This window comes from Tuber melanosporum (assembly GCF_000151645.1).
Source record: "Tuber melanosporum whole genome shotgun sequence assembly, scaffold_41, strain Mel28".
In the NCBI taxonomy this organism is placed as follows: Eukaryota; Fungi; Ascomycota; class Pezizomycetes; order Pezizales; family Tuberaceae; genus Tuber; species Tuber melanosporum.
In genome coordinates, this window is record NW_003299086.1 from 225,236 (window position 1) to 235,395 (window position 10,160).

The 10,160-nt window shown below is 48.4% G+C and overlaps 3 protein-coding genes; all 3 read left to right on the forward strand.

The window, feature by feature from the left end:
- The first annotated feature begins 447 nt into the window (after positions 1–447).
- GSTUM_00008028001 (uncharacterized protein) lies at positions 448–1,755 on the forward strand. XM_002839807.2 has 4 exons: positions 448–676; positions 740–1,093; positions 1,169–1,370; positions 1,503–1,755. The coding sequence occupies exons 1-4, from the start codon at positions 482–484 to the stop codon at positions 1,634–1,636; spliced, it is 885 nt and encodes a 294-aa protein (XP_002839853.1). The 5' UTR covers positions 448–481; the 3' UTR covers positions 1,637–1,755.
- Positions 1,756–4,826: 3,071 nt separating this feature from the next.
- On the forward strand, positions 4,827–7,797 carry GSTUM_00008029001 (uncharacterized protein; the record flags this gene model as incomplete). The annotated part of the gene is made up of 5 exons (XM_002839808.1): positions 4,827–4,991; positions 5,129–5,904; positions 5,954–6,947; positions 7,009–7,632; positions 7,702–7,797. 5 exons carry the CDS (start codon positions 4,827–4,829, stop codon positions 7,795–7,797), a joined length of 2,655 nt encoding a protein of 884 aa, XP_002839854.1.
- Positions 7,798–9,188: 1,391 nt separating this feature from the next.
- On the forward strand, positions 9,189–10,160 carry GSTUM_00008030001 (uncharacterized protein). XM_002839809.2 has 5 exons: positions 9,189–9,279; positions 9,342–9,549; positions 9,615–9,851; positions 9,920–9,985; positions 10,045–10,160. Exons 1-5 carry the CDS (start codon positions 9,242–9,244, stop codon positions 10,069–10,071), a joined length of 576 nt encoding a protein of 191 aa, XP_002839855.1. The 5' UTR covers positions 9,189–9,241; the 3' UTR covers positions 10,072–10,160.

Here is a 10,160-nt window from a genome sequence, read left to right on the forward strand (position 1 = left end):
TAGCTTGTGGAGCGGAGTCGAGATGATGAAAAAGGGGGGTTTTGGTGGAAGAAGCATGAAGGGTTGTTGTCGGTTGGCGATAAACACGGAACAATGGGGCTGACGGCTGCTCGTGGATAACGAATGAATTGTGAGTTCAAGTCAATACCCGCTGTAATGACGTCTATTTACACTTTTCTTTTATCAATTTGAAGAAGTCAGAGACAGTAAGCCAGTTAAAGTGGGAAAAACAGGGAGCTTTCCTTTCACCGCAGCTATCATTCTCTGTCATAGAACGTTTGGAACGTTTCTCAAGGCGTCATTGAAAATGGTGGTGCAATCATAATGTCTCACTCACTTGAATTTCTGCAAGGCTGGCAGGGGCTTAGGCTCGCTAATAATGATAGCGTGGTCGATTGTCAATGCTTGGCAGCAGCCCCACCAAAGAATTTTTCAAAGTTCACAACAGATCTGGCAATCTCACCTCGACAATCAAACAACCATGCCGAAAGCCAAAAAACAACCGCACCCAAAGGGCAATTCCCCATACTCTCGCACAAGCACTACGGCGAAAGAAGCGGCTTCGAGGGCTGTCAACAATGTCTTCCGCATGAATACAGACCTTGGACAGCATATCCTTAAAAACCCAGGTGTGGCCCAGGCAATAGTGAACAAGGCTGGCCTCAAACAATCTGATGTAACTTATTTGACTGGAGAAAAAAATTTCTCACTGCCTATGAAAATTTGCTAACTTCTGTAGGTTGTCTTGGAAGTTGGCCCGGGAACGGGTAACCTCACAGTCAAGATTTTGGAGCAAGCGCGGAAGGTTATCGCGGTGGAAATGGACCCCCGTATGGCTGCTGAGCTCACCAAGCGTGTGCAAGGCAAACCGGAGCAAACCCGAGTAGAAATCCTCCTGGGCGATGTCATAAAAACCGAGCTCCCCTATTTCGACGTTTGTATATCCAACACGCCCTACCAGATCTCCTCCCCTCTGGTGTTCAAGCTGCTTGCGCTATCTCCTGCCCCAAGGACTTGCATCCTCATGTTCCAGCGGGAGTTCGCGATGCGCGTGGTAGCGCAGCCTGGCGATACGCTCTATTGCCGGCTGAGCGTCAATGCTCAGATGTGGGCGAAATGCACACACATCATGAAGGTTGGGAAGAATAATTTCAAGCCCCCGCCGCAGGTGGAGTCATCAGTCATCAGAATTGAGCCCAAAAACCCCAGACCGCCGATTTCCTATGACGAATGGGATGGACTATTGAGGATCGTGTTTGTTAGAAAAAATAAGACGATTGCTGCGGGGTTCAAGTCCAGTGCCGTCATGGCGCTTCTGGAGAGGAACTACAGGACTTGGTGTGCAACCAATAACGTCAAGTTGGAAGATGGTGACGGCGAGGCTGATACGGTTGACCCGGGGGAGGGAGGAGATGAGGAGATGGAAGTCGACGAGGATGGGATGGGTGGCGTCAAAAAAGTAAAGATCAAAGCAGGCAAGCGCAGTCGCTCGAGGGTTGGAGAAAAGGTGAAAGGACTGGTTGACAGCGTGCTCGCAGAGACTGAGCTTAGGGAGAAACGGGCAGGCAAGTGCGATGAGGCAGATTTTCTCAAACTGTTGTATGCTTTCAATCAACAGGGTATTCACTTTAGCTAAGTGGGCCCTACGGTATCTCTCGTTGGGCTGTTTCTACGTTAAGTTTGTGCTTAGCGACGATTTGGGTAGGAGTTATCTTGGATCTTGTGTAGAATAGAACAAACTTTTATTGGAATTCATCGCATTTGGAAAGAAGATAAGGCCTTTGGATTATCCAGGCAGAAAACCTTGTGTACGGTGGGAATACCGCCCTCCTTTCACCTCACGAGATACAGTAGGAGATCTATCTAGTTGGAGGAGCCCATGTCGGCCAAAGCGCACTAAATCATGGATCTTCGCCAATTTCGTTACCGTAGTCGACATCCAACCAATTCCTACCAGAGGGGCCTTCCCCAACCTCTACCCAGATTCCATATCTCTTGCCATAACAACGAGCTCCGATATTTCCAGCCCACCACGGATTCCCCCTTTCGAAACGGATCATGGGAGGCTCTCACCAGGGCCACAGGGCTTTATTCATTCAGTCTGTTTTCCTATACTGCAGCCCTACAGAATGATCCTTTAGCTCATGAACGGCGAAGTTCAAGGTGTAATAATGCAAAACAAAGAAATAAGAGATTATGAACAGAAGAACGGTAGATAAGATGCAAAGATGTGCTAAATACATCCCCCAGGTGATCAAGAAAACAAAAGATCAGGATTTTTGGGTGAAAGTAATTGGGCCGAGGCTGAAGAGTCAGAGACAACAAGGATTTGCTAGAATTACACTATTGGATAGGTGAATAGGACGAGAATATAGCCCAATGATACAGGCATTTTGGGGAGAGCGAGTAGTAACATACATTTTATGCATACCATAGTGGATGAACACCAGAAAGGACTGCAGCAGTGTTTATGTGAATAGGCTTTGGCTACATTCAAGGGACAGCCACAAATACTGATTTCAAATAGGGAGACGTTCGGCTCAAATCCTAACTTAATAAATAGCTAAGAGATGCTCTTGAATCCTGAAAGCGGTTACTATCGTGTTGCGGTGTGGTCGTTTTTTTTTTTGCTCTCGCAGGGCCCAAGATATTCAACCCAACCTTTCATACATCGCCTCTCACTCGGGGAGGGGGTGAACCTTTGAACATCCAAATCAGAAATATCATAATATCATACCAAAGGGTTTTCAACTATCTCTACCACCACATAAGGAAGTCCTCACCAGCCTATCATACAAAAATTTCACCCAAACCTTACCCTCACCCTACTTCCTATCGACAACTCACACCACTATCTACAACCCTCTGCAAGAGAAAAAAAAAACCCTTTTCCCTAAGCCCCCCCCGAAGGTTATCCAGCACCTAAAGGCCCCAGTGAATATCATACAACTGGATTTTAAAAAAAAAAAATCCCCAAGAAGCGGTAGGTTCCTAATCCTAACTACACCCCTCAGATTAACTTATTTTTTCTTCTTCTTTTTGACTGAACTAATTTCTCCAAACAAAAGTTGAGAAGCTACAACGGGACGAAAGGAGTATGTCGAAGTTGGCAAGTGTGGACAGAATGGCGCCCGGGGCAGAAGTGGAAGAGTCGGTCGACATGGAAGAGATGGTCGACATGGAAGATACAGGTTCGGAAGGATCCCTCAGCGGGAACGAAGGTGGGGAAGGGTACATCAAGCCCCCTTCCAAACCCGAACCGAAACAAAAGATCTTACCTCCAGTACCCCTCTGTCCAGGGCAGATATATTTCTCATCGCGCTTTCATGTTAAGCTCAAGAAGTCCCAGCAGGAAAGGTTAGGGGCTAATAGTGTCGGCACGAAGAAAAAGTGCCGGAAGAGTCGACCATGGGTAATAGTTGAGGTTTTGGACCGTAGACGTGCAATGGCAATGTAAGTTGGGCACTATTCATATCTTTTGGACAAAAAGGCTAAGTTTAAAGGTGTTCTAACTACCAGGGAGAAAAAGACTTGGAGCGGGGTAACAAAAGAAACAGCTGGAAGTTTTCTACCGATTTCACCTACAAGAAGTAGATTCAAAAGACCAGTAGTCCATCTGGCGGAAGATGTGCGACATATATTCACTGGGCGAAGTCTGATCTTCTTGGAGATCCAGCAAGAGATCAAAATCGAATTTCTCGGCGACTACATCGGTAGTCTCACAGATGAGGGCTTGGAAACCCTGAGGGACCAGCGCCGGAGGTGGGTAAACAATGAAAATGTATCCCCGCCTGAGTGTCATGGGAAAGAGGAGGACGACGATGATGAGTATGGTGAGGATGATGATGGTGAGGAGGATGAGTATGAGTATGAGGATGAGGTGGAGGGTGACTGTAGAGAAGTTGATGGAGGTTGGACTCTTGTTACTAGTCGGAAGAGGGCTTACAGTACTCATGGTAGAGGTTGGAGGAGTGGTAGAAGTAGAAGCAATTGCCGTGGGTCTTTTGGTCATGGGCATTCAAGTCGGGGAAGGAAGGCTCAGATTTAAGAAATCAATAAGAAAATTTCCCTTCTGTATTTAACACTACTCTCTTACCCACTTTATTTCCCCCAGCCTTTGATTTTTATTCCTTCAATCCTCGTCCCATTTCCCCTCCCCCCCTCACCTATTCCCACCATTAGTGATTAAAAGGTGTCAGAGAGAGAGATACACTGAGACAGGAATTCTTAATATAAAACTTCGGGATCTAGAGTCGACTTTAACTACCGTAGTAGATGGACCTTAACGAGTTTATTCGTGACCAGAGTGCTGCAGCCCCACTTTTTCATTCAATACTTCTATCATACACTCCTTTAAGGTATCATAGTATGATATTCCGGCCCTGGGTCACTTGGGTACTACTACCAAAGCCCTATCTCCCACTCCCTTTCACCTATCATTCTCAAAATCAGGTATCATAATATAATACATACTCAATACTCTCTTTAGCCCTCTCACCGGAACCTTTCGATGTTTCCTGAGCATACCTCCCCCCCCATTTTCCCCTATTCACGTTGTCCAATATGTTAACTCTCAACCCCAACCGCCAAGTGATTATTTACCCATGACTAGGGAATCAATAATGGGCTCTACTTTGCTCATACTAACCAAACTTCATCGTCAATGATATCCAATCGCGATTTTAAACAACGCCAATCACCCTAGTCTTAACCTGGATTAGTTAACTCTCGATATCCGTTAAAATTATCCGAGTTACCCTCCCATCCAACAATAATTTTTTTCTCTGCCAAACTCCTTTCGAAAACCTTAATTCGACTCCGCCAAAATGTCATTAAAAACACACTTCCGCCCCGAAAAGATCATTCAACCCCTCTACACCGGCGGAAAAGTCGCTCTTGACCAAAGTGGAAGAATATTGGTAACTACGCTTGACGAGGATGTCCTTGTTACTAATTTCGAGACGGGGGAGGAGCTGGCAAGGCTTGAGGGTGTATGTTTGCCTCCCATCTTCCATACGCAATTGACGGCTGACGGTTCTGGGTGAAATAATAGGATACGGAGCCTGTCACTACGCTCGCTTGTGAGTTCTATCTAGACATTGGGGGGATAAAAAAGAAATGCTGATAGAGAATCGCAGTAACGCCCACCGCCTCCCACTTGATTATTTGCTCGCGCAGCTACTCTATGCGCATATACAGCTTAAACCTGATGTGCCGCGAGAACGCCACCAGCGTCAAACCTACCCTCTTGCGCTCCGTCAAGGCCCACACGGCACCGGTAATCGTTGCAGAAACTGACCCGACGGGAACGCTCCTCGCTACCGGAGGCGCCGACGGCCTGGTCAAAGTCTGGGACATTAAAGGTGGCTTCGTAACTCACAACCTGCGGGGCCACGGTGGCGTTATTTCTGCGATGAAATTCTACAAGCCGGAGAACATCGTGCTTAATGAGCGAGAGGGCCGGAAGAGCAGCAAGGCGACGACCGACTCGGAAACTATTGGGTGGCGGCTAGCTACGGGCGCAGACGATGCAATCGTCAGAGTCTGGGATTTGGAAACTAGCAAGTGCGTTGCGGCGTTGGAGAGTCATGCCAGTGTTGTCCGGGGGTTGGATTGGTCCCAGGATGGCAAGATGTTGGTCAGTGGAAGCAGAGATCAGGTTGTGTGTGTTTGGGATACGAAGAATCTGAAACTGAAGGGGACTATTCCGGTCTTGGAGGAGTTGGAAACTGTGGGCATTCTACCGATGGGAACAATCAATCTCGGGGGGATTGAGGGGCAGGTGCTATACATAGGAGGCAAGAAAAACAGGGTTCGGTTATGGGACTTATCTGGCGGAAAGGAAATAACCCAAGCCGAAGACGGGGATGAAGAGAAAGAAGCCGAAGGAATTGTAGATATTTTGTTTGTAATCTCTTACCCTCGAGATTTAACACTTCACTAACAATCCTAGATACAATCCCTCTCTCAGCTCCTTAATATCAGTCCACAACGACCAGACCCTTCTAACCCACAGCTTAAAACTCCCAAGTCCAACCCCAACAAATCTCCCAGTAATCCGCCGCATCTCAGGCCACCATGACGAAATCATCGATCTCCAGTACCTAACGCCAACCTCCTCTCTCATAGCCCTAGCAACAAACTCCGAAGATGTCCGCATCCTCTCCATCAACAATTCATTCAGCGACGCAGGCGTTCTCCACGGGCACGGCGACATCGTTATCTGCCTAGATCGCGACTGGTCTGGATACTGGCTCGCTACCGGTGGGAAAGACAACGAAGCACGACTCTGGCATATAGACGACAAGAACAATTCCTTCACAAGTCACTCACGATATACCGGGCATGCCGAGAGCATAGGTGCTATTGCACTCCCGAGAAAACCCCCCTCAGCAGAGAGTGAGGCCGGCAGGAAATTTTCCGCGCCAAGGCTTATAGTAACAGGGAGTCAGGACCGCACGATTAAGATGTGGCGGGTTGGGAAGAGCAAGGCGATGTATACTAAAAAGGCGCACGACAAGGACATAAATGCGATCGACATATCACCTGACGACAGCATGTTCGCCTCCGCATCTCAAGATCGTACAGTGAAGATCTGGTCGCTGGAGGAAGGGGAGGTGACTGGTGTCCTGCGCGGCCATCGCCGAGGCGTGTGGTCTGTGAAATTTGCTCCATACTCGATCACGGCAGCCGCGGTCGGTGGTGTGGAGGGAACTAAGGGCGGCAGAATGGTTGTCACCGGAAGCGGAGATAAAACAGTAAAGCTCTGGAGTTTGACAGATTATAGCTGTCTGAAGACTTTCGAAGGGCATACCAACAGCGTTTTAAAAACAGTATGGTTGACAGGTGGCCTGCAAGTCGCCAGTTCCGGCGGCGACGGCCTCGTGAAAGTGTGGGACGTCAAGAGTGGTGAATGTAATACTACCTTAGACAATCATGAAGACAAAGTACCCGCCTCCCCTCCCCTTCCTTCATTACGAACACAACTAACTAGCAACATCAAATCAGGTCTGGGCTCTCGCTGTGCGCCCCGACGACCAAGTCCTCGTCTCCGGAGGCGGCGACTCAGTGGTAACATTCTGGGTCGACGTAACCACCGAAATCGCGGAAACCACCGCGAAAGAGGAAGAAGCGCAAATCGAGCAAGAACAAGCTCTCCAAAACCACATCCACAACGCCGACTACCGCGCCGCAATCACACTCGCCCTCACACTAAACCACCCCGGCCGTCTACTAAACCTCTTCACCGCAGTCATCAAAAGCTCACCAGCGGAGGAAGGCTCGATAAGTGGCCTGCTAGCGGTAGACGAAGTCATTGGAACCCTTAGCGACGAGCAGTTGTCTATCTTGGTGCTCAGAATCAGAGACTGGAATACGAATGCCAAGACTGCTACTGTCGCGCAGAGGATTATGCATGTTGTGTTTAGGAGGTATAGTGTGCAGAGGTTATTGGGGTTAAAGGTGGATTTAACGGGGTGGGAGGCTATCTTGAGTTATACGATGAGGCATTACAAGAAGGTGGAGGAGTTAGTTGACGAGAGTTATCTGGTGGATTATACACTCAGGGAGATGGAAGAGATGATGGAGGAGGATGTCGATGGGATGGATGGGGTTGAGATGACGGCTGTGGCAGTGTAATTGCCGTTGAAAAAAAATGCAGGGGAGAATGGGGGGATTGTAAAAAGTATTTGTTGCTGTTAGATGGCTAGAGTACGATATTTGGGTATAGAAAAGTTTACCTTCTCTCCACGAGAGTTCTATGATACCACAATCCGGGATTATCTACAAAATCACTAACTTACAAGTACAAGCAAACGAAACCCCGTCTGACAGGTAATCTTACCGGCGCTCTCTCCAAAATACCCTCCTTTACCCCCCTTCAACGTATGTACCAATATTCGGTCTTCCCAAAATACTACATCACCATCCACAACAAACGAAACACCATAATATCATACTAACAACACCCCAAGAGCCTAACCACCAACAATTCCCTCACACCACCTCACTCGCAAATGCACACCCTCTTCCTACCAGCGAATCTCTCCACCCACCCACTCAACCACCAATCCTAAGCGGCAACCCCTCCCCGCGCTTCTACCAACAATCCGCCACACCGCCAATCCATTTCGACTCGACCTTCGCAACTCAAGCAGTGAGCGCCTAACACTGTCTCGGCACAGTAGCACGGAATGCCCGGCCATGAAAGCCTTTCCACGCTTAAAGCAGTCTAAATAGGAAATATATACGTGCGGAGGCGAATACAAACGCGCGGGCGCCTACCTAAGTAGTGCGGAAGCACAAATGCCCCGTATGAGCAGCAAGGATCTTGTCATGTATGTGGTAGCCTCGAGCACCCAAGTACCGTACTCGAGTACCGGTAGCATAAGGTACCTGACATTGATCCCTGATAGCGGCTATTTTATCCGATCCGATGCTAGTGTTGCCTGATGTCTGTGAAGGCGTTTCTGGCGGGATTTAACTGAGTCTGGTTCTTGTAGGAGTGCAGTGAACTGTAGTATGATAGCAGAGTACTGTACCGGTATGTTGTCGTGACTCAAAAGCGAGTGACGGGGCGAGTACAGTACATGTCTTAATAGACCAGGGTAACGAAGTTAGTCGAGACAAAGTTGATTGATTAGCACGAGGAATAGAATAATTACTTCTATCATAATCCAGAATTCACTCTACCATACGGTACTGTACTCGGTATGATACAAGCACAGTGTTAAAGTATGTCACCAGTATCGATCCGACGCACAAGCATTCCTGGCTTTCTGTGATAAATTGCAGTACCGGTATCGCACCTACTTTCTAAGCTCCCGGTACCATACAATACAGTACCCGGGGCGGGGGGTAAAGCATTGGGACAGCCTGTTGTCTGAGCCTAATTTCTTTATTTGGATACTTCAGTGGGTTCCTAATTTAGATTCTACATGGTAAGCAATATCTAGTAAGAAATTAATACCCCCTCTAGGAGGTTTGCGTGATTCCACCACTAATTCACTCAAGCACAAAATCGAGTACCGGTATGATACTTGAATCTACTTTCTCCCCTAGTGTGCATTGACGTCAAACCACGTGAGTTGAGCCCGTCCATCCTCGGCAATCTCCGCACTCATCAGGAACCTCATCGACAATCGCAGCAAAGCCTCCCCCTTCCTTCCCTCACATCCACCTTCCCACCAGTGAAAAATACCCCAACTCCAAAACACCCACCCACCCATATATACAAACCACCATGGGAAACTCCTCCTCCCGCATAACAGCTCAAGACCGGTCCATCTTCCCCCCCCCTCTCCCAACTCCGCTACTCACGAAAGATACTAACACGAGAGCAGAGCAATCCTAAACATGAAACTCCAACGCGACAAACTCCATATATACCAAAAAAAGATACAAACAATCCTGACCCGCGAACACGAGATCGCGAAAGAATGCCTGGCACGGGACGACAAGCCCCGCGCCCTTCTCGCTCTCCGGCGGCGGAAATACCAAGAACAACTACTTGTAAAAACGGACGCTCAACTCGAAGCTTTGGAAAAATTGGTAACACAACCCGCCTCTTCGGGAGGGTAATTTTGGGGAGGGGGCTAATACAAAGAGGCTCTCAGACGTCGACCATTGAGTTTTCGCTGGTAGAGAAAGCGGTGTTGTACGGTTTGCAACAGGGGAATCAGGTGCTTAAGGAGATACACAAGGAGATGTCGCTAGAGGCAGTGGAGAAGTTGATTGAAGAGACGGACGAGGCTAGGGCGTATCAGAGGGAGGTTAGTAATTTGCTGGCTGGGGTCATGACAAATGAGGAGGAGGATGCGGTGGAGGATGAACTTGAGGCGCTGGAGAGGGAGGTTAGTATTGCTATCGTTATTATCCTTCCTCGGGTATGGCAGATTTTTGATTTCCCCCCACTACGTAGGTCCTCGGTGCGAGAGCGGTACCTGCCATGCCCGATGCCCCGAGCATGGTCCCAATATCCACAGAGGTGCGAGAGGAGGAGGAGGAGGAGGAAAACGGCGAAACGGAAGTGGAGAAGAAAGCTAGACGAGCGAAGGAGCGGGCAAAGGCTAGGAGAGAGGCGGCGAGAGAGGGGATGGAACCGATTTTGGCATAAGAATTGGAGTTTTTTTTTTTGCGCTCTTTCTCTCTTTCGGCTCTCA